The sequence below is a fragment of the Furipterus horrens genome, unplaced genomic scaffold, assembly GCF_987537825.1.
Source record: "Furipterus horrens unplaced genomic scaffold, mFurHor1.1.pri manual_scaffold_16, whole genome shotgun sequence".
In the NCBI taxonomy this organism is placed as follows: Eukaryota; Metazoa; Chordata; class Mammalia; order Chiroptera; family Furipteridae; genus Furipterus; species Furipterus horrens.
This window is the reverse complement of record NW_028327186.1, coordinates 7958525-7983096: the sequence shown is the minus strand read 5'-3', so window position 1 is coordinate 7983096 and position 24572 is coordinate 7958525. Positions and strand designations below refer to the sequence as shown.

Genomic DNA, 24572 nt, shown 5'->3' with positions numbered 1-24572 from the left:
GGTGTCGGAAGAGAGAAGCTCATTGTGCATTCACAGGCCATGTGTCATCTCATGGTCCCCAAATACTGGCTTTCATGGTGTAGAGGCTAAACGGTGGAACTTCTTGGAGCTTCTCTTAAGCTGAATGTTAAGAATAACATTTGGACAGGGACAGATCAAACACTGTGATGTTTTAAAACCAGGCCCTCGTCTTGAGTCAGACCATCCAGAATTGTTACCTTCTAGCCTCCTTCCTTACAGCTCAGAGAACAGATTTTCACGTTCAGAGAAGAGCCTTTCTTCACCAACATGCAAACATTGAAATACCTACAGTAACTGAGAAAGTACCCACACTTCATCCGAAAGATCCGATGCTTAAAGAGAGGACTGTGCATTCCGTGGAGATTTGTTTCTTACGTTTAGGAAATAAGAGTTGAGGCTTGTTTCCTTTCTATCAGTTTTCTCCATTTGTCTCTTGTGAGCAGTCGCATTCTTTCTACCTGACATTCAGATGTTTCTGCAAAAGCTACTCTCAGTTAGGCATCGTGACACCACCCCTATAAAGTGAAGTGCATGACTCTTCTTTGAAAATCAGCCCGAGATCTGATTTACCTACATTGAATTCGGCAGCCATGTGTCCAAAGGCCATCGGGTAACTCGATAGGTCATTGTTATGTAGAATATCTGTTAGCATAGGGCTCTACTAAAATATTTATTACCTGTCTCTGAGCTGGCGCCCGTGAGGCAGGTCCATTCTGCATCACCACTTACAGTGCTAGGCTTGTTTTTTTATCACCTTTGTCTGAAGTACATTAGTTACTATGGAAACAGTGATGTCATCGGTGAGAGTGAGGGTTAGTAGCATCTACAAGGGCAGCTTAAAATTATTTTATTTAATGGTTTGAAATTTATATAACACAGGGAAAATTACGAGTCTGCTTGAGAGAATGGTGTGCTTATACCGTAGGATGATAGCTAGCTTGATGCGTGTGCATGTAACAAAAGTCAGGATTTGTGTGTTTTTTCAGTTGCAAACAAGAATACGCCTGGACATTAGGAAAAAAAAAATACAAAGGAAAGGGAAAGGAAGGTCAGGGGACTTACATAATTGTCCCAGCTGTCCAGGGCTCTTAGTTACTACAGATTGTATAGAGTTCCCTCTATAGGTGTGGTTTATATAAGTAACGGTTCATTTTTCCCCTGCAGAAATGCTGTTATGTTGTAGGTCTTTGGCTTTCTGAATGACACCTGTGTTCCAAGCAGTGGTTCATGAATTCCTATGTGCAGCTAAACTCTTAACAAGATCCCTGAAGAGGTGCCAGTGCTCTAGGGGCTTCAGAAGGAGATTTTATGTGGCTACAGCTTTGTGGGTGGCAGCAGAGTTGGCCTGATGCGCCCCGGGGGCAGGCACCTGGATGACTTTAGTAAGTACTCCGGGTGCTCCACAGTGTCTGAATGAAACTGGCCTGTTTTCCCCTTTCGCCTGCGCATCTGTCTCTCTCTCTCTCTCTTTTTTTTTTTACTTTTAAATTTGAAGTATCTGTAGATTCACATGCAAAAGTTAGAAATAATACAGAAGTGTGCCCAGTCTTCCCCCACGGTAACATCTTACATAACCACAGTGCAGTACCATAGGAGACTGGCAGGCATTCAGCTCACCAGTAGACCGCCCAGTTTTAAGTGCATTTCTTTGTGTGTTGTGTGTATTAAATCTTTGCGACTCAATCACATGTGTAGATTTATGTGCCAGCCGCCACAGTCAAGGTGCAGAACAGCTGTGACCCCTGGGCCCGCCCTGCTACCCTTGGACAGCCACACCCTCCCTCTCTGTTCTCTGTCCCTAGCGTGTGGCCATTTTAAGAACGTTACGTAAATGGGATCATACAGAATTCGACCTTTGGAGACTTTTCTTTTTCCCGCTCAGCACAAGTCCCAGGAGGCCCACCCAAGCTGTGGCATGTATTAGTAATTCATTTCTTCTTATTGCTGAGTGATATTCCATGATATGGATGTCCCATCGCTAATTTAACATTCACTCTTTGGAGGACATTGTTTATCTTTTTAAACAGAGCTCCTTGGAGAGCCCTGATCGGGTCCTAACCGCACAGAGTCCGGGGGCGCTTTAAAGGCATCCGGCCTCTGTTCTCTCCTCGTTCTCAGCAGGGCTCCCTCCAGAAGTTTTAAGGCCCAAAATATTTCAAAGGAAAGAATGGGGTGGATGGAGAGAGCTGACTGGAGTCCAGAAGAGCTGGCAAGGCAGCTGACAGGTCTCCCTTCAGCGTGAGCCTTGGTGTCTGATATAGTCTGTGTCCTTGGGGAGGGGACGGCAGTGCATGTGCCCTGTGACCCACGCTGAAGCACCCCCACGCTTCTTTGGAGAGCTCATGGAAGAACGTCCCTTTCCAGGAGGCTGATGATAAACGGAGCTGCCACATCAATTGTGCAGCCTGCTTTGTCCTCCAGACCCTTCTGGGAAGATCCAAACCTCAACTCCTGTTCTGGGACCAGTTGCAGGGGGCATTGTTTTCTTGGTCTTACTGATGGAGTGCCATCTTGAGAATTGTTCCACTTTGCCCTGGGATTGTTTAACTGGTCACACGACGGAATGTAAACACCAAAACCCTTGTCAGCGTCCCAGCCCCAGGTCTGTGTTTCTGCTTTGAGATTCACTGGAAGCGGCCTGAGCCAAGGGCCCCAGTCATCTGATACTTCCGTTCCCCATGAAAGATTTTCCTTTACCCTGCGTTCTCTGCAACCAGCAGACCCTCCCCTTGTCCTCCGCCGTTTAAACCACTGACCTAAGGAAAGGAAGGATTTTTAGATCGGGACTGCAGGTTTAAAAGCCACTCAGAGACGCTGGTCGTATTGGATCGGAAGCTTTTAATACCAACCGTCGTGGGTCAGAGAGTCAGCGCGCAGACTCCCTTCGGTGGATACAAGTCCCTGTGGGAAATGAGCAGCCTGCACAGGCCGCCCACGAGGGAAACAGAAGCTTGTGCCTTTGGCCCACACGCTAGGAGGTCAGTTTCTTAGCCAAAGCCATGCAACGTCTTTGCCTGGCCGTCTCCTCCTCCCCTTAGCACTCCCCGGGACGTCCTGCTTGTGGGGGGCAACCGTGTCCCCTCCCGCAATCACCTTGTCCCTGGCCAAGCCCGGTGCCCTTCTTTTGGGGCCGCCTTTGCGGTTGCCCTGATTGTAACACAAAACCCTTCAGGTCACTGCCTTGAAGTGTGGTTGCCTCTTACTGGGGAGTTTGGTTCTAAAGCAGCTGAGACACTAACATCGTGGGTGGGCAGGATATTCCCCGAGGACACACCTCGGTGGCCTTAGAAGGTTAAGTGGTGCATTCAGGGGTCCGCGGTATAAGAAGTGCCGAGACCGAAGCCACGCTCAGAGTCAGTGAGAGACGTGAGCGAGGAGCGGGCATGTGCAGACTGATGAGGGGCATGTTTGCGTCTGCTCATGCTCTCACGCGGGACCTGCGTTTCCTGAGTGGGACTGGGGGTACACCATCCCCATTCTGTAAAGAACGCACTGTAGAAGCTGTGCATTTGCTTGTCTTTGTGTTCACAGCTCCCAATTAAGGGCTGACCACGTGGAGGGCAGTGTTCGGTGAATGTTTGCTAAACGAATGAATGAATCCTCAAGCAGAGGGGTGTGAAATTTACTAACATGGGGCGAATGGGAGCATTTCCACCCTCCACTCCCACGGCCACTGCACATGGCTCTTCAGCCCCACTCGGATTTCACTGAATATGTGCAAAAAGCATAGCTCCATGCAGGCCAGTCAGTGCTGAAGAAGCACACGGGGATTATTTTTTTGCAGTTAGGAGTCACCTGGCATCCCAACGAGCTGTAATATCACCTTGTTCTTCAAGGAGCTGGCTGGGCTGACTCGTAGTGCCTGGTGAGTAAGGGAATAGCAGATGGGCCACCAGCCACGGCGGTCCCGGCCGGCGCCATCCCCTGTAAACAGAGACCAGCGGCAAGGTCTTGGGAGGGAGCCATGTGCTCCAGCCATTCAGATTCCAGGCTTCTCTATCAGCTCATCTTAATCTACACGTTGCCAAGACGCTGGGGGACTGGTTGATAATGAAACACCCCCCTCCCCCCTTTTACATTTGGCAGGACGTGGTCTTGGTTTCACTTTCACCTGGTGCCTGGCCGCATCTTTGTGCATCTGCTTATCCTCACAGCGAAGAGGAACTTGGGACGAGACCCTAGAACCCCCTCTCTCTGGCCACCCTTTTCATTCTCTGAGCTCCGTAGGGAATGAAAGAAGCCCTAGGCTTTTCAGTGAAAGAAGCGCCCGTTTGGGATCAGGACGTCCAGTCTCTGCCTGGCCCTCCTGCTTTGATGCCGGGGCTTGTTGAGAAGGGACCGCTTCCCTTTGGCTCACTGGGGTGTGTAGCAACCGCCACGCCCTGAGCTTTCTGTCCCTTTGCATTTCCTCGTGTGGAGCAGTCATTTCCGTGGGGATTCCCCAGCTGAGTTATGGGCAATCATCTTTTTTTATACCATTACATACCCTAAGAGTTGCTGTTGATTATAAATTCCAGGCTGTGGTTTCTATCTCCTGATAAAAACTAAGGCGATTATTTCACACATTATTCCCACTCTCCTACTTATTTCATTTGTTTTACTGGTTTGTATTTAGAAACTTTGGTTCCAACTATTTTTTAAAAAAGCAGAATCATATTGGTAATATCCCTGAGGGCAACGTCCTAAAATATGGTTCCGTCCATCACGTCTCATTGGTCGATACTGCGCCCCGTGCCAGGAACAGTGCCAAGTGCTTTGCGTCCGTTGTTCACTTAATTTTCTCTGATGCACTAAGACACGCACAGGAACACGGCACAGAGCAGAATGCGTTGCCACCAGAGCATCACATAAAGTCGCATTAATGGTCAAAGTGGTGATGATCAGAGAGACCCAAATAGTGGTGGTATCTAACGGTGTTCCAAGGTTTTTATATGCATTGACCTGTTCAATGCACTTAAGTAAAACCTTGTGTAGTAAGCATGACCGTGTATTTTATCGATGAAGATTCTGAGGTCCTGCGGCCTTTCCCAGAGTCACACAGCGAGAACGTGGTGGCAGTGCTGGGCACCGAAAGCGGGCATTCTGACTCAAGGGCCTTTCAAAAAAATTATGAAAATTGTTTTAGGATAAAGAAACCATTCTTAGTTTCTTCAACTGAGAAGCTATGGATCACTAAAATCAGAAATTATGTTGAAATGTCTAGTTTCTGTTATAAATAGGGCTCAGGTGATTTCCACAATTTGCATCTTTCTAGAAAGCTTTGATAATTAGATTTTGGTTCTAATTTTGACATTTTCTTCTTACATCATCAGAATCATTTGGTTGAGTCAAGCAACTTTGAATGCTTACTCTGTGCCAGGCCCTGTGCTGAGTGTTTTTAAATATGCATCTTATCTCATTTAACTCTCAAAATAACCTTATCCTTGGAGAGCTGAAGATAGGCAGCCCCACGGAGCTAACTGATCAGGACGGATCCCAGTTGCTTGGGTCCGACAGCTGGAGTCCTGCCAGCGAAGCCCCGGTTTTCCGGGAGCGCAGAGGCAGGTCTCCTCCAGCATCAGCAAAGCTTCCTGGGAAAAGTGATGCGCGTTATCCAGTTGTCGCTCGTTTGGTGGAGAGAGCCCTTTCCATCCCATGTGGGGAGCTGGGAAGGAGTGGCTGATGGTGGGTGGGGACAGCAGGGTGCTGAGCCAGCCCTTCTGCTCTGGGTCACCTGGGATAAAGGACTGCACAGAGCAGAGGTCGTCTTCACCTTTGTCCTGCTGTCCCCATGCCTGGCTGTGCTTTCTCTGCCATTGGCCCCCCTTCTCAGGGCCGCCCTCCCCAAGCTCACTCTGAAGGCAGGAGGGTCACGCTGGCTTGTCCCTGTGTGAACTCAGAGTTCAGAGGACATGGGACGTCCGAGGCCAGGGTGCCTTTCTCCAAGCTACCATGGCACCTGTGTCTCTGGCAGAAGCTGGGCAGGTGCCTCTTTCTTTCAGCAGCCAAACACCAGTGTCTGAAATCACGGTACAGGGAAGGGGAACCCTTCCTCCTGCGCAGCTGGGTGCGGGACCCCGTAGTCTCCTAGGGATGCTTAGAATGGGCCCTTGGTCGGTTTCTAACTTTTATAAGATTTCAACCCTCAAGCTGCCGCGATGGCCCTTGAACACATGCATCCTCCTCTGTCCTTGGTTGCATTTGCAGTAGGCAGTTTGTGTCAGTGCCCGTGGGGAACAGCCATATGCTTTCTGAGTGTTCTGCTGCTAACATATGGGATGGCGACATCTGGGCAGGTGGCGTTTGAGTAGACTTAAAGGAAGTTTAGGATCAAACTATACAGCAAGAGCGTTTTAGGAAGCGAGAAGAGGAAGTGCAAAGGCCCTGGGGTTGAAGCGTGTTTGCTGTGATTAGGGAAGAGAAAGGCTGGCGAGTCCCCAGTGAGTGAGGGGAAGTGGGAGAGGTGAGTGCAGAGAGGTGGCTGGAGAGCGGGCACCGCAGGGTCCTGTCAGCCGTAGGAAGGCAGCATCGATTCCTCTTAGGTATTATTTTGGATATTGTCTGCCCTTTCTCTCCCTTGCCCCTCTTGGCACTGTTTTCCGCTGCGTGCAGGAGGGCTCAGGCCAAGCACCCCTGCCCACCCAGCTGCCCTGGCAACGACCCGAAGGTTTCTAAGCCCCTCTTGGCCGGCCCAGCGGAGGCACGGCAGCCACACACGCTGCACCCCTGTCCCACACCGCCCCCCGCCCCCAGCGGGGTTGCACCGCCTGCGCACGCGGAGCCCGGGAGCAGCTGGCACCACACAATGCCCGCTCTCATCTCGGCATCTCGGACGGCCCGGCGGCTCCGGCCCTCAGAGCCCAGCTGGGGCCGGGGTAGCTGCGTCGCCCTGCAGAGGTGATTTGCCACTTGGTACCGATAAACAGGTTTCAGTCAGTGGGCCTTCCGAGGGCCTGCTGCTATCCCCTGCCTCCTGACAGTCTTGTGACGGAGACGTTAGTGGTCGCCACACCGTTTAATGAGACCAGGCGGGATGCCCCTGCCGAGGCTGTAAATAGCGTTCTGCCACGCGGGCTGTGTGCCCTGGACGAGTGGGACAAGTTCCTTAGCCTCTCCGAGCCTCTCCTCCTGCGTCTCTGAATTGAAGTCAGTAATTGCGAGGCCGCGCAGGTCCTGCCAGGATCCAATGAGGTAATGTTTGTGGAAAGCAGCTCTTCCAGGTCTTGGCACACCCAGTGTGCTCAGTGGCTAATTGACTTTCTCAGGATCTAGGATCCCAGGCAGGAGAAGAAAAGGCCAGATAAACCTCTGGACACGCTGCTTTGCTCTGTGCAGTGATGCGCACTTGGCAGATTTCAGATACTTTCAAACACAAGTAAAAGAACTTTAATTACGCCCTTGGTGGTGGTTTGGTCTGGTGACGTTATTAACTGATTTGATGATACTACCCGCCCTCTCGCTGCTGCAAAGTGAAGGGCTGGCCAGGAGTCAAAAGCAGAGTCAGGGCTTTCTCCTGGAACTCCCCAGTCCCCCTGCCTCGGACACACGGAGACGGGGTTGGCAGTGTCATCAGAACAGGGCGTGGTTCAGGGACCGGGCTGTTGAGTCCGAGCAGGCTGCTTGCATGCCCATGACGTCTTCAGGGCGCGTGCCTTTGGCCTCTGTAGATACACCTGCTGCCGCTCTCTGCTTCCTGTTCACTTGATTTCACTGTGCACTTCCAGTCACACAAATGACAAATGCCTGTAATTCGTAATACGCAGGCAGCTGAAGTGTTCAGTGTGGCTCTATAATCACACTGCCTGGGTTCCAGCCTCTGCTCCACCTCGTGTTTATGGCCCTGAGCATAAGAAACCTCACTTTCTTTTTCTGCAAAACAGAGTGGTGACATTGGATTGTATGAGGATTAATCTATAGAAGTGCCTGCTTAGCACAGTAGCTGCTTTAGCAGAAGTGCTCAGTAAAAATTGCTTGCATTAATATTAATAAAAGGTACTATTTGAGCATTTATTATCGCAGAACAAACATATTCCTGCTAAGCAGACATCGTTGGTTCTTGGTACAGTGAACCCTGTTACTCCTGGGCTGGGGATATAACCCTGGAGATGCAGACGCCTTGGATGAAAGGAGGTTTTCTGTGCTGCCACCCGGGAAGGACTGCGCGTGATCCCGCTGAGCGTGGAAGTGTGTCTACAGCATCATGTGGGTTTCACCGCACCGTTTGCCTCCCCTTAGGCTGTAACTCGTTGCTCAGCTCTTCTCCCAGACCCTCAGCTTTCCTGGGTCCTTGGACCCACGCACACTGGCTCTCCTTACCCCCGGGGGTCATCGTGGCCATAGCCGCTGGGTGGCAGGTTGTACCTTGTTAAATGCAGTGCTGGTTTGTTCTGTGAGTTTACTAGCCTCGAGACCCTGTATCGTAGGGTTATTTCAGATGGGGTTGCTAGTCACTGAGTGTCAAATGTAACATCAGTATTCACACCCAGGCTCTGCTCATACTTCACCATATAGCAATTCACCGTATAGCAATATGGCGAGCCTGGCTTCCTGCCCGCTCACCTAGGCCATTAGCTCAGGCAAATCACCCAAGCAGTTAGAGTGAATGTATGATACTTGAATTTTGTTCCTTTTCCTTCGTAGGTGGTAGGAATGTTTCCATTTTGCATCATTCGGAATTGTTATTCTTTGGCATCTAGCTTATAAATACTATTTGCCCTGGGCAACTTTCTGTTACATTTAAGAATAACTTTCAGAAAAGACGGTCTACAGTTTCCTGAATTTGGAGTCTAGGAAGCATTGTAGCATTAATTTCTTCCTAAAACAAAATGCAAACTGAGATTGGGTAGCTCTCCCTCTGTTTACATGAGATTGAGTAGCTCTCCCTTTGTTTACATGCCCAGTATTCTATGTATATTTTGTTTTATTAATTTACGGCTATATTACATATGTGTAAATATGTACAGTTTATACATAGGTACACATTTAGCATGTGGAATATAGAAGGATTGAGATCATATTTTGCTCCCTCTGTACTATCAATAATCATTTTTCCCCGGTATTTTATTACGCAATCCTTCCAACGTGTAAAAACGGTGCATTACCCAGCTAGTACCTGTGCTTCACGGTAACGGCCTCACAGTCAGCATCTGCAGTATCTGCTTTATCACACAATTGTCCGTCTCTCCATCACTGTAGTGTCCGTTCCCACTCTTCTGTCGCATCTCTAAGTAGAACCCAGGCTGCCCTAGTTGCGGCCTTGTGCTCTGTTTGCAGGAAGCGTGCGTGACATCCTGGGTCTCCCTGAGCCTTCCCTGAACCTCCCTCTTGTCGCGACCTTGGCCCCTCCTCACGGTCACCTGAAGGCTCATGAGCAGGCACGGAACCCTGCCAGTGGCCTTCCCCAGGGCTCTCCGTCTGTGTGTGGCCTTGTCAGTGCTGATCCTCACTTTGCCTTTTACAGGAAGGGGGTTCGAGGTGCTGTGTCAGTATTTTTACTCCCTCACTCAATGAGACTTAACTAGGTCCCCCAGAAAATACTTTCTGCTCCCCATCCTTTAGCACAGGCCAGCTGAAGGCTCTGACAAACCAATTCCAAAGGCAGACAGATTTGGCCAGAGAGGTGGGGGGTGGGGCAGGGAGAGAGAGAGAGACAGACAGACAGACAGACAGACTGACTGATTTGTTGCATTTGTTGCAAAGCCCAGGTGCCACAGACAAGCTCGAAGCCCCAGGATTTGGGGGCGGGTGGGGGGGCACCTTGCTGTCTGGGGTCCAGGGTTAGGGTTTTATTCTAGGTGCTAACGGGAAACCGTAGGAAGCTAATAAGCAATGCCTCCTGTCCTTCAGGTGTCTCCTTCACTTCCACACGGTGTATGGCTGGTGGGAGCTCAGGGGAGGGGACAGAGAGGACCGGACAGATGGGGTCCACAAAGGGAGCCCACAGAACTTCCTCATGGGTGAGCTGGACACATGCTGAAGGTCGCAGAGGGAGTTTTTGCGGACCCTGCTCCCCAAATATGGATGGACAGTGAGACTGGGTATTTAGAGGCCCCACGAACTGAATAAGCTTTCCTTCCTTCCATCTTAGCCGCCTCGTGATGCCAAGGAGAAGAGGCCAGGGGATTACAAAGCACGTAGCCCGAGGCAGCGTCCCTCTGTCTCGAATGCGCATATCACCTGGGGACCTTGTTAAAATGCAGTCTGACTCAGTAGGTCTGGGCCTGGACTGAGATTTCGCATTTCTGAAATGCTCTCAGGTGAATTTCGCGATACCTGTGTCTGAACCCACTTGCCCAGCAAGGACTGACCCCCTAGAGGATGCTCCTGATGCGCAGAGGCACGAAACAGGGTCCCCCAGAGCCCGTGTGTCTTCGGGGCAGGCTGTGGCGAGAAGGGCCCGGCTGGACAATGGCAGACTCAGGGTGAGCCAGTTGTGCCGGATCTGCAGGGCATCGTGGGCCTGTGGCCGAGGCCTCTCGGGAGACTCCAGGAACGTGCTCCCAGCTCCTTTGTTTGTGCTTCGGGAACAGAGCTCCTCGGCAATTATTTCACTGCCTGTAGCAATGCAGGCAGATCTCTTCAAGTCCAATCTCTAGAAGTACATTTGAAGGGACGCATTTTACATGAAAAAGGGGCTTTTTAAAAGCAAAATGATCCGTGGGCAAGGAAGCATGTGGCTTCCTATATATAATATATATACGGGGTGTTTTGTATTATTAACACAATGCATTTACTTGGTGTCTGTGGGGGAAGAAATGAGACTTGATCACCCAAGATATTAGCAGTAGGGATGATCAGTTTCAGCAGAGAGGAAGTTAGATTCCAAAGCACTGCCTCAAGCTGCGGGTCCGTTTCTTAATGAAAAGGGAAAGGAAGTGACAAGAAGTTTAATATGATGCATTCCACGGCAGAGCATTAGTATAAGTGAAACCTATCACCAGGCTCCAGGGTTCAGGGCTGTTTTGAGATGCACGTCCTCCCTTGTAGAAGGGACTCGCTCAGCCCTATTGATTGTCCAGGGCAAGCACAGAATGTTTTATTGAGGCAGGATTCCATATGGAAGCTTTTTGTAAATGAAACTAACATTTGATTACTGGGAGAAAATTACCGTGACTTTTCCTCTGGTTTCCCTGCCAATACCATTGATTCATGGGGCTTCGAGGAGTTATTAATAATCTGTCCCATATCATTTGATATGAGAGAGCGAAGCTATTTTCTTGCCTCCTCCAGTCTAACTATTTAGGACTATTGTACCAAGCTTGGGCTCCACCTTTCTTCTAGCTAACCTTGTGATTTCCCTTGTGCTGTGGCATTTATCATTACAGGCTATTAAGTTATCAAGTGGTAGTTTGCATTTTTATTATGTTCATTACCTCTAATAATTGCAGATCTTCCCTTTAGAGGCCACATGGAATTTTTTTTTTTTTTTTTTTAAATTTGCAGTGCAGGGGGCATTGAACTGCCTGACCCACCTTCATTAAAACGACCACTATTCTTCTCTTCTGATCGGGATGCTATTCACTAAAGCCACTCACTCTGTGGTCTTACTCTCCAGAGAAGCCTAATTTCTCCAACTCCCAATGTTTGTTTCCTCCTTTTTCTGTTTTTCTTCTCTTAATGGAATTACAGCTAACTCCAAAGATAGCTGCTTAAGAGGAAGAAACAAGCCTGGTCTAAGTGATCTCCTTTTCCTCTTTTTTAAAAATTTACTTATTTGTTTGTTTGTTTATTTATTTTTAGAGAGAGGGGAAAGGAGAAAGAGAGGGAGAGAAACATCACTGTGTGGTTGCCTCTCATTCACGCTCCCAACTGGGGACCTGACGTGCAACCTAGTCACGGGACCCCAGAGCTTGCCTTCTCCGTGGAGGGAAGGTTGCTGCTTATGGGTGGGGGAGGGGCACAAGAACCTTGTAAAGCATCGATATACATACAGTATATAAACAGATATACAGTATGCCTGCACTATTAAAATTTTTATGGGGGGTATTAGAAAGAAATGTCTAAAAAGGCTCTTGGAGTGGTGATAATGGCAAAAAGGTAAAAAACACTGCTCTACGATTTTACTCTCCATATCTGTTCTCCACTTACAAAAAAAAAAAAATGTCTACAAGGAAACACTTTGCTCTCTACTTAGCGGGAAGTAGTAGGCAGGTGTAATTCTGGAAGGAGGGAACGACTGGGGTGTTTCCAGCGACTTGCTGCTCAGAACGCTTTGGGGAAAGCCATCCGTGGGTTTTAGACAACATCTGAAATCTGTTGGAGAGATTTTTCAAAATACCAGCTCCTGGGTCTCACCCCAAGTGTACCCCAGAATCCTTTGGAGGCAGGGATATCACTTGGGTGATTCCTCAACAGCCAGGCCAACCCTAAGTCCCAAACCACTGATCTAGAGCAAGGAGAGAAAGTGGCTCAGAGCAGGAGCTGAACCAGGGCCGGAACATGCTCCGGCAAACTGGGCGGTGTGCGTCCACCCGACATACCGCAGCCTTTCCCACCTCGACACATTTGCTCATTAGGTTCTCTGCACTCGTGCGTGTCCCCCTTGCCTTCATCCCAACCTGTCCACATTGACCGGTTCTGCAAGACCTAGCCGGGTGATCACCCTCGCAGGAAGCCTCTCGTGAGCATCCCTAACCCTTCCCGACTGCTCTTGTACTTAGTGATTCTGCCTCAGTTTGGCTACTTAGACACGTTGTCTTTTCATTTTGTTTTACTGAGGTTATAATTTATACACCAGGAAGCTGATGAGTTCTAGCTACAAATAAGTGATTGTTAGTGGATTTATTAAGTTGTATGGCCACCACCGTAGCCTTGTTTTGTAACATTTCCATCAGTGCGAGAAGTTGGCTCATCCCTGCATGCTCCTAGTCAGGTCCCACCCGCTGCCGGCTCCAGGCAGGCTGCTTCCTTCCTCTATGGATTTGCCTGTTTTGGACATTTTATATAAATGGAATAATATAGTATATAGTCTTTTAAATCTCGCTTTTCCACGTAGCATAATCTTTTTGAGATTAATCTGCATTGTAGCATGTATGGGTGGTTTGTTTCATTTTGTTGCCAAATACTATTTCTTGGTATTGGAATTTAGTAGGTATTGGATTCACTGGATTGGATTCATATTGGATTTACGGATATACCATGTTTCGTTTATTCACTGTATACATATGTTTTCATTCTCTTGAGTAGATTGGGGGTAGAATTGCTGGGTCATGTGGTAAATATATATACTTTTATTTACATACTTTTTTAACTGCCCAGTTGTTTTCCAAAGTGACTGTAACCATGTATCTTGTATATTCCTACCAGTAATGTATGAATGTTTCTGCACACCCATGCGAATGCTTGGTATTGTCTGTATTTTTCATTACATTCATTTTTTGTGGGTGGGTAGTGGAACCTTGTGATTTTTATTTGAATTTCCCTAAAGACTAATGATGCTAAGCATCTTTTCAAATTCAAATTAGACACCTGTATGTCTTATTTCGTAAAATGTCTATTCCAGTTACTTGCCTTTTTTAAAAATTAGGTTGGTTGTTACTTTATTTCCTGAATTTTAAGATTGGAAGAAAGTATTGTTCAAAGCATCTTTATCTTTACTGATTTTTCTGTATAGTTGTTTTATCAGTTCTTAAATGGAATATTAACAGCCTGTAGTAAAGAAAACTGCTTCCCTTTTATCAACGCAAGCTTTTCAAAATTATATATGACTTCATAACTCTTTTCTTCTGTGCACAACTTTTAACAATCACTTCCAATTTGTCCTTAACAGCAAATTTGGCTCCCAGTTGCTCAGGGCGCCCCCTGCTTACCTGCGAGAGCCCGTTAGCTTTCCCCGCCTGGGTCAGGGCGGCCCGCGGAGGCAGAGTGACTGCGCTGCTCTGTGCTCTGGTGAAGGCAACGTGGTTCCGCCTTTGTGAAAACTGCCGGTTTTCTCTGTTGTCACCTCCGTTACCCTGTGTGTTGGTTGAGGACAGGCCAGCCCCTGGATTAGTTCCGGGCGTGGCGCGGGTGCTCAGTGTGGGGTTTTTCAATGTATCTGATGGTAAGCGCGGACCCTGGCCCATACCGAGGAGTCCAATACAGTGAAAACTGCTGCCTGGGGAGTGCGTGTGAGTACACGAGTGATGAGTGTGTCAGACAGCAGTCTCTTACAGCTATGCATGATCCCCTATGCATTTTTGTGGGATGCTGAGGAAATCATTTAACTCCTCTTGCTCTTAAAGTTTCTGTAATAAAAGATCTTGGCAGCACATAAATTGTGAATTGAAAAATTGTCTGCAGTTGTTGTGTGAAAGATACTAAACCCAAATTATGAATAATATTCAGCCCGCTGTAAAACTTTCTGATGTAAAAATGTACAGCTTGACAACTGAGTGGAAGAAAATTCTGTTAGTGGTCCCCAGCAGAGATGGAGAATTTTTGTTTTCCTATGAGGGACCGCTGAGCTATAGAGAAAAATCAATCATGTGATTTATAAGTAGGAAGGAATTAAATTTAGAGACTTTTTTTTAAAGAATAGAATCATAAAATGTTACACATCATCATGGAATTAATTGAGCATAAACTTGCACTAAATATAAAGAATAATAAAAACTGTGCTTCTGGTGTGCTTGAGGCCCATTCAGGGAACAGAGCTCCTGGGAGAACAGATTGATGAGAGAAACCAAGAAACGGGGTGTCACGGGGAAAAGTCTGAGGAGGCTGCACACACGGCAGAGACAGAGCCTCAGAGACTGAGGAGGCCCCTCCGAGGAAGGCCGCCGAGAGGCTCCCTGGCAGGGTGCTCAGAGGAGATGCTGCCGCTTCTCGTAGGGCCCGGGCACACAGAACGCTGGTGGGTCCTCCGATGCCGCTGCAAGGGCAGGCAGAGCCGCAGTCACAGTGACGGCCGGGGCATGGGGCGTTGGCGGCCCCTCGTGGGACCCTCACGGCACACCGTGAGGTCAGAGCTGCCAGCTCTGTGTCACACACAGGAAAAGGGAGCCCCAGGTGCGGGGCCCTCAGAGTCACCCATGCTTTCTGTCTGTACCTCCTCCTGCCTTCTGTGTTGTGGGCCGGCGTCCAGAGTTATGTTTAAATTAGAGATTCTCCATGGAACTCTTCCTTGGCTTTTAAAGAAAAACAGTTGTGAAATTATACCCGTGTGCCTTACCCGGTGTGGCTCAGTGGCTTGGGCGTCATGCAGCAAATCGAAACGTCACCCGTTCGATTCCCGGTCAGGGCACGTGCCTGGCTTGTGGGATTGGTCCCTGGTCGGGGTGCGGACAGGAGGCAACCTCTCTCGCATCGATGTTTCTCTCCCTCTCTTTCTGCCTCCTTTTCCCTCTCTCTAAAAATAAATTAAAAAATCTTTAAAAATACAAGACAGTACTTACACCCATGTACCTATCATGTGGTCATAATACAGGCTAAATCATTCTTCCAGAAATACCAGAAATAAAGAAACATTGACTGTATGTCTCTCTTCCCTAGCCGACCTGTGAGCCAGGTGCTGTCTGTGTCTTAGTTAGGTTTTTGCATGTCCCACGGAGCAGGCAAGGTGCGGGGAATCGAACCAGAAATCACACAGAGCATGCCCGCCAGTGACGAAGGCAGCTCTTTTGTGCGTACCTACTGTGTGCCAGCTATGATCACATAACACTCAAGCACTGTTCTCCTGCCACACAGATGTGGAAACAGGCCCAGAACAACGGGCTTGGCCAGGTGCTGTCAAAGCTAGATTTTTTTTTCCATGTAAAAAAAATACTTGAAACTTAAGGCTTAAAATACATCCAGTAAAATGTGCGAAGTGGATACATCACAAATGTTTAAGTCCTTGCATTGTCACATACGCATATACGTATGTACCCACCATCTGTCAAAGGCGGGTTTGAACTTGAGGCTCCCCTGCTCCAGCGCCCCACCAGTGTGACCAGGTGGCACCGTTGCAGACGTCCAGGCACATACATCCCCTCTGCGGCGCCCATACAGGTGTCTGTGCACACACATACCTCTACCTACCTGCGTATCAGTCACCCGGGGAGCTTTGCAAATGCTCACGCTCGGGCCGGGCTCTCACGGGTGAGCGTCAGCAGAGTCCTGGTGGGGGAGGGGGGCGAGGACGCGCCGAGCAGCGCAGGTGATTCCAGTTCAGGTGCAGGGCCCGCTGCGCTCAGGAGCGCGATCGAGCTTTAGGTGCTGCTCCAGGGAACATGGCTTCTTCCTGTGTTCCTGATAACCCTGAGCCTTTGGAAGGTGAGCAGGGCTCCTCTGCACACGGCCACAGTCTCTGATGCCTCCTGCCTTGTGACGTTTGCGACAGCATGAATGAATGGTCTCCCTTCGGGGCTGGACCGCCATGCCTGCAGCTGGCCTGGCTGTACTTCCGGCACCCAAAGAGGTGAGCCTTTCCAAAGGACAGCCCCCCTTTCCCAAACAGAAAAGCATTTCTCTCTGAGCTGGAAATGAGGGGGAGGGGGGTCTTTAACCTTGTATCTAATTTTAAAAAACAAGCTCTTTAATCCCGAGCAGGGCGGGTGTGCTACGGAGCGAGGGAGGCTGGGGAAGAAGCGGTTCTGAAAGCGCCGGCGCCCCGGTCAGCACCGTCAGCACCTCCTGGGGGCCTGTCAGACCTGTCAGTTCTCAGACCCAGGGCAGAGCCGCTGGCTGGGTCCCTCACTCCGAGCTCGGAGCCTGGCGGGCTGACCGCTTCCCGGTGATTCTGCTGCCACCGAAGGACGAGCACCGCAGCTCTGGGTGGGTGGCAGTGCGTGGGTGGACCCCTGTAACGCCTGCGGTGTGGTTCTCAGCCCCAGGCGGGCCTTGGAGACCCCAGCAGCTTTGAGAACCTCAGACTCCTGGCTGTCCCCTTGGGGGTAGGGAGTCTGTATTTGTTTACTTTTACCCAGGCGTTCCAGGAGATTCTGCACTGCAGGCCCGTTTTTCTGACTCGTGGTAGCAGACAGCCGGTCAATATTGTGTTCTTTTAGCAACACCTCCGTGTTCGTTAGGCGCAAGGCAAGGCCACTGCCTCCTCCCTTTTCCTCCTGGAGCTTGTCTCCTTGGTCTCTGGTAATCAGGCTGTTTTCCGTCAGTTCTGTTACCCGTCGTGTAAAGACACACGTTCCCTTTGGCACGTGTCTTCCTCATCGATGCATGTGCACTGGCACGTAAGAGCCACCCGTGGGCTGTATGGCCCCGTACATACTCCGTTAGTTCATCTTCTCAAAGTCGCGTTTCAAGTGACTGAAGACGTTAGTCTCTGACCTAACTGATCCACAGCCTGATCCAGGTGGGCATCCCTGAGGCCGAGTCAGGGAGGTAAAGACCCTGCTTCTTCCTGTCACCCCTGCGGGTCGCCCCGCCAAGAGCAGGTCTGTGGCAGGGTAAGAGCTGCAGGCTCGGGCCTCCGCGCTCTCTCAGAGAGCTGATTATTTTTCTTTTGCCCACAGCCGTCTCTGTCCCATCCACCTCTTATCTGTCATCATAAATATCCTTACCTGCGCGATGCTTTATGACAGGGCACACCTGTTCTGATGGAGCGGCTGTCATGTTTCAGATGCGCTGCCAAGTGCGGATGTCCTTACGCCTCACGGCAGAAGGCAGAAGGGCTGCCGCTGTGACCTCTCCCACCTGCCGTCCTTCCTGCCACTTCCACTCTCAGGGCGGAGGTCACCACGCTGCAGACCCCCCGGACTGCTCAAAGGGACTCGAGTGTACCCAGGGGAGCCTGCCTAGGTGTCTCCCTGCTTGTTTCCACGCCCGGCCTTCTCTGGGCCTCTCTGAGCACTCGCCGCAAAGGCCTGGGTGCAGCACTGAAGCCCCAACCCTCAGGCGGTCAGGCCGCCTTCCCTGGGGTTCCCTGGGGTTCCCTCCGACGCTGCCTCCCGAGCGCAGCCGCTGGCAGAACGCGCCCTCCGTCCTGCTTTTACGAAGGGCAGGCGGGACTCAGCGGAGCCTGAGCTTTTACTTGCCCAGCCCTCTCAGAATGTTTGGGGGGGTATTTGAAAGCCATTTTAATGAGACCAGGACTCGCTAAGCTTTTCTTGACAATTGCAAATACTTGTGTTTGAAAAAATAATCATCTAGCCACCTAAGCAGGGCCAACTGAGTGGTGAGCCGGCCTTGACTGGGTTAGAACGCACCATGGAAATGGGGACCAGAATTGAAATGCAGGCGATAGAGGGGTACACAGATGTCCTGACATAGGTCACGTGCCAGTGTTAGAACCGTGTGCTCTGCCGCGCTCCGCCAGGACCAGTGCTGAAGGACTGACCGCCGTGACGTGTGTTCTTGTGTTAGCGCGCTCCTGTTCACAGAATCACCTGGGGGTCTTGACTGAAATCCCAGCATCCAGGCTTCTCCCAGACTAATTGGTCAGAAACTGGGAGGGTCCAGGCATCTGGAACTTTTAGTGCTTTCCAAGTGCAAGTGGAGCCTCAGGGCTAAGGGAGTCCGTCAGTTAAATGCGTGGAGTTGGAAGTGAGGCGAAGCATAATCATTTGGGCCACTGTTCTTTTCTGTAATAAAGGTGAATGGAACATCATGCATGTACATAGTGTGTGCCTGTAGGCGCATGCGCCTGAGCATGTGGGGAGGTCGTGGGTGCATGCGTGTTGACAGCAGTGCATGCATTTCTACACCTGGAGGAAGGCTAGATCCATGGGACTCCCCCTCCTCCCTTTCCTTAGCAACGCGCACCCGGACAGACAGAGCCAGTCTCCCCAAAGATACAGCTGCGCCTCTGCTGTGCTCAGATGTTTTTGTTCATTTCCATGGCCTCTGTATTGACTTGGGCCCTTTCTTGTCTCTTCTCTTAATGAGAGCCCAGCCTTTTTCTCTGCTGGCATTCCTTCACTTGTCCACCACCCGCTACCCACCCTGCGGTCACACTGGTGCCACCCTTAGGCGTGAAGAACCCCCAACGTTCCCAGATAGCCCTCCCCTAGTCCTTCCACTACAAGCTCTTTCCTCCTGACAGCAGCCCTGAGAGGCAACATTCTTATCCCCCCTTTGCAGACGGGAAGGCGGAAGCACGGGGTACCTTGTCCAAGGTCACAGGCAGGGTGGGCCCAGGCTTTCCGGCCCCACAGCCCTGGCTCCGCACCCCTCTGCTTTGCTGCCCCTCCTTACACTCCCCTGCCAGGTAGACAAAGGCTGCTCTGTGCCAAGGGACTTTGTAATTTCTTTAGGATGGCATCCGTGGCTCCTTATAATTTGTCCCACTCGTTGCCCCCCCCATGATCAAATCGCGCCGCCTGACTTTGGCTCATGCCGCTGCCTTTGCTGGAGAGTCCTGCCCCACCCAGCTAGGGCTGTCAGCTCTGCCACGACAGGAGCTCTTTGTCTTGCTCATGATGCCTGTGAGGAACCTGCAAACAGCGAGAGAGGAAGGCCATTTACATTTTCTCTCTACTTCAAGTAGCCCAGAAATAAAGCATCTCCTGTTGACTCCCTAGGGCGATGTTCGCGTTGGTTATGTAACACCCAGTTGCTTTGTGTTAGAGTTGGGTCCAGTGTACCTTTCTGCGAGGTGGCATCTTGAGCCAGGTGACATCTCTTCCTTGTTTTTGTCTTTTGTGTCCAGGGCATTATCAGACCAGCAGCGGGTAGTCAGTAACTATTTGTTAAGCAAATGTAAGGCAGGCAAGAAGACAAAGGTGGGGGAAGTCATGAGACTATATTCCATGGGGCTATAGGGCGTACACCGGGCAGGAATGTATTCACCTGGCGGCCTCTAGGGACACCTACGTGGGTTAAAAATTCCTAGAAGAAAGTGAAGAGCTAACAAATGAGCTCACATCCAGCTTGTCCATTTTGCCACCCAGGTTTTGTTTTATCTATTTTCTTCAGTTACACTAACCTCCTGGTGAGAAGCCCTGGGCTCCTGTGTCCTCCCAGAACGGGTTTTATAAATAAATAACCTGCAGTTGGGAGCATGTGAAACTGTGGACTTCTGGACTTTCACAGGACGCAAGGGCTCTAAATCCTAGGGAGCAGGGGAAGTTGTGCTTCCTGAGTAGAGGCAGAACCTTTCAAGATGGAAAGGGGCCAAGAGGAACTTCTTTGCCAGTGAGAAAGTTCATTCTTTAACTGTTACTAGGGTTACCATACGAAGTAAATGTTTTTGGACTCTGCAGAGGTAAATCAGCCTGCACAGGTGTCTTTTTCCATCTGGTGCACACCTCCAGGTGGGGTGGGAGGGGCGCCAGGAGGCCAGACGGGGGCTTCTCCCATGGTGTCCACCGGGATTGACCTTGAGATATCACTTTGCATCTGCAGGTGAGTGTGCTGACCACCCTGGAGCGGAGGTTCAACCTGCAGAGCACCGACGTGGGCGTGATTGCCAGCAGCTTTGAGATTGGGAACCTGGCGCTTATCCTCTTCGTGAGCTACTTCGGGGCTCGTGGGCACCGGCCGCGCCTCATTGGCTGTGGGGGCATCGTCATGGCCCTGGGGGCGCTGCTGTCCGCCCTGCCCGAGTTCCTGACCCACCAGTACAAGTACGAAGCGGGCGAGATCCGCTGGGGCGCCGAGGGCCGTGACGTCTGCGCCGCTAACGGCTCCGGCGGCGACCAGGGTCCCGACCCCGACCTCATCTGCCGCAGCCGGACTGCTACCAACATGATGTACCTGCTGCTGATTGGGGCCCAGGTGCTGCTGGGCATCGGTGCTACCCCCGTGCAGCCCCTGGGCGTCTCCTACATCGATGACCACGTGCGGCGGAAGGACTCCTCGCTCTATATAGGTAGGCGTGGCCCCAGGGCCAGGGGGTGCTTCTCTTCGGTCTGGGCTGTGCTGGTAACCTGGGCGTGTGGAAAAGGAAGGAAAGGTGGGCCCTGCACTTTGTATTTTGCTGAGCACTGGGTCTGGAACTTGGCTTCAAAACTCAGGGAATTTGAAAGCTGATGTCTGAGTTGCACTCCAAGAAAATCTGCTGTAGTTGGTCTGGGCTGCAGCCTAGGCATAAAACACTTCTAAATATTTTATTTATTTATTTTTAGAAAGAGGGGAAGGGAAATGGAAAGGGAGGGAGAGAACCATGAATGTGTGCTTGCCTCTCACGCACCCCCAACTGGGAACCTGGCCTGCAACCCAGGCCTGTGCCCTGACTGGGACTCGAACCAGCAACGCTGTGGTTTGCAGGCTGGTACTCAATCCACTGAGCTAGCATAAAACATTTTTAAAGAGCTCCCCATGTGATTCCACTGTGTAGAATTTGAGCTCTGTTGTGCTAGAGCATGAACAGACCCCAGGAGGGAAGACATGGTTAGGACTTTTATGTTCCTTTATCTGCCATTCTTTGTGGGTGTGGACTTCAGGCTCCTTGGCCCAGGGTAGACTTGGGGGTCTCCATGTTGTCAGCATTTGGTATCATTCAAAGTTGGTGACTTTGAGTAATTTTTTTCTATATTGGGGGTATGTGCTGGAACTGGATATTTTGGAAGAAATAAGGTACATGTGAGTTTTTAAAATTACTTAGCATTGTACGAATTTCTGATATTCAATACCGGAAGGATGAAAGCCATTTGCAGATCCGGGGTTAAGACATCTCTAAGTGGCGAACTGCTCTTACAGTGAACGGGAGCGTCTGCTGTTTGCGAGATGGCGTGGACACTGTAGCCCCCACTCGCTGCTTCTGGGTCCTGCTGCATGGGCATTTGCACGGCGAGGGCTGGCCTGCCCAGCACCTCCACCGCTAGTTCACCAAGTATAACTTTGCTTCCCACAAGCTGTTGGACTATATGACACACCCCTGGTCCCTGAGTGCTAAGCTTTGATAAAATGACCCCTACCAGCAGAAGCTCTGTGCCTTGAGGTATAAAGTTCATTATAACGCGGAGGTTTGGGATATCCCAGGATTTGAACAGGATGTGATGCAAAGCTTCCCGTCTGCCAGGCTGTCAGTCTGCGCTGCCCGAGCTTCCTGAGCCAGGAGGGCGTAGAAGTGTCAGGCACCTGAATGCGAATTTCCCTCCGTGCCCTTCGGTCCCAGCCGTGGAGCAGGTGCTTCTGGGGAACACACATGTATGTTTCAGCCCTCGGTGGACAGGCTCACGGTGAGAGAGGTAGTACCCGTGAGCCTGGTCATGACCCGAACCTGGAGCCTGAAGTGGAAGAGCAGACCGCTCAGGCCAGAGGCGGCCAGTCCCTCCCCGCTGTGGTCAGGGGCTTCCATACTTGTGTCTGAAGCTGGGCACCGTGGGGACAGGGGACTGAGGAAATCATTTACATTTTGTTGCTTTTAAAGCCCGAGCAAAAGCCATTCCATGTGACTCGGTTGCAGAGTAGGACATGGGTCACAGCATGTATCCAAAATAGTCTCCTGAAGTCCAGCCAGACAATTGGTCTCTGACTTGACGGATGTCACCCTCGGGCTCTGGGAGAGATGGTTTCTGGCAGTGATAACAGCACGCAGATAAATCAGAGCGCAGAGGAGGAAATGGAGAGTGAAAAGCCGAGTTCTTGTCTCTGATGATAGAATTAAGTAGAAAAATGTCTCCTTAGAATCTCTCCTCAAGTAACAGCAACGCTAAATCACCTCTGCTCGGGGCTTCCTGCCCAGAGCGGCGCACTCAGACATGTGGGGCTGTGGTATTTCCCTGCCCTGGATGGGGCCTGGTCCGTGTGTGCAAAGCGTCAGGGCGAGGAGGCGGTTTGGTTTCCGGCGTGGAGGGTGGATGGGCAGAAGGGCCCTCTGCAGTTCTGAGCCCTTGTCTGTGGGACTTGCAGTGAGCCTTTGTTAGGAAGAATGTTCCAGCCAAATTTCTACTCGGACACCCTTTTCCTCTATGGTACTTAAACAGAGAGCATCTGCCGTGTGCATGGTGTGTGGACATCGTGGTGGCTCTGGTCCATCTGGCCAAATTCCAAAATGTGACAGCACAGGGCCATGGAGATGGACCCTCCGAGGGTCTCCTAGCTGGTTTCCTGGGCCTGTGTTTCCAAGGAACAGCAGAGAGCAAGCGTACTGCACAGACTGGCCGTCCTAGGTGGCCTTCTATTCCCTGCATGGTTTGACTTCTCTAGAAGCAGTGTAAGAGGGTCATAACCAGTCCATTCACTTACGGTGCGGGGTGCAAAAAAGTGTCAGTGACCATGAGAATATTTTAGCATTTATCTGCTGTAATGGGGAGCTGGTCCCCGAGCCACTGAACTTGCTCTGGGATGTTTGCCGGGGAGCCCACCGAACAGACACGATCTGAGTAATGGCCTCCTAACTCCCTGCAGAGAGCCGTGGTGCTGGGATTGTGGGCGTAAACATGTGCCCATCGGGGTGCTATTTGACCAGGCAGTTGGTCAGACGCCTAAAATGTGAGTGTGGCTCAGGGACTGAGAGGATTAGAAACGCGGTGTGTGGCAAACCCGGCGCGTTCCCAGCTGATCCTTCACCGTGGGCGACAGCAGGGAAGGGGACGAAAACCACGCAGCGCTCAGACTGCTAGTCCCCGGTGACGAGGCCCGCCCCTGGGCTGCCTGCACTGGGGGGGTCCCCAGAGGGGTGCCCTCTGCTCGTCTGTGGCCACGTCTTCGACCCCGCTGCAACCAGGGGGAAGTGACGCATTCCATCTTGGGTCAAGCGGATATTTCCCACTGAAATGACTGTTTGCTTTGGCCTCCGTGGCCAAGCCACTGCCAAACTCCTAGACTCCTCGGTGGGCCGTTCACAAGGGGCTTCTCTGGCAGGCACCATTATGCGGCCGCTCCTTCCCAGTGTGCGGAGGGAGCCAAGGGGGCTCATTACCAGGGGACAAAGCCCAGTGAATGGGGACATGGCTCTGCTGGCACACTTCTTACTACAGCACAGAGTGGAGCCAAGCCTCACGGTACAGCGAGACAGTGACCCGTGGGTGACACGTGGCACTCACATTCTTCCCACAAGGACGGATTGGGCAGAGTGGCAGTGGAAACTATTCAGTGAGTGTATCCAAGAATTGACCCTTTGGGAGTCAACTCCTGTCACCAGCCCAGGTGGTGACCTTCCCTTAGCCCGGTTTTCTCAGCAGCCCTGTTGCTCCAAGTTCAAAACGGGGCACATTGTATTGCAGGCGAGAATAAGTAGCTAATGCCATGGGCCCACTGTGTCCTTTTGTGAGGCTGCTGTGTCAATTGGCTGTTTCTTGTTTTCTTTTTTTCTTTGAGGAGGAGCAAGCCAAGAGGGGAATGTTAAAGAGTTTGAAAATAACTATTTCTAGTTAGAAAGCATTAACACTGTTGACTACTTGGGAAGTATGGAGAAAGACTAATTAGAAAATAATTACCCTTCGCTTTATGATTACATAGTCTTTTTCTGTGCGCTGGTATTCTTGTCTACAAATAATGTGTTTAGAATAAACAGTGCTTTGCAATTTTCTTTTTTAATATTTCATGAGCATTTGTCTGTGTCACTAAATCTTCTCTGACGCTATTTCTGCATACTTAATATTCCCTCACGAACATATACCTTACTATTTAATGGCCTCTGTTGTTGGACATGGGCTTTTTAAACGTTTGCTTTTATAAAGGAAGCAGACGGGTAAACTGTAGTTCTGGGAGGTGAAGTGACTTGCCTTAGATAACTTAGCTGGAGGGGGCGGGGCCCCGGGCCGGGAGTG

The 24572-nt window shown here is 50.6% G+C and overlaps 1 protein-coding gene across 2 annotated transcripts in view; it reads left to right on the top strand.

Annotated features, from left to right (window-relative positions):
- SLCO3A1 (solute carrier organic anion transporter family member 3A1) overlaps positions 1-24572 on the top strand; it is a 244265-nt gene that overhangs the window by 19535 nt on the left and 200158 nt on the right. For both annotated transcript variants that reach the window (XM_090263651.1, XM_090263650.1), the window contains exon 2: positions 20260-20725. In XM_090263651.1, coding sequence (XP_090119777.1) covers positions 20260-20725 — 466 coding nt within the window. The remainder of the gene's footprint in view (positions 1-20259; positions 20726-24572) is intronic.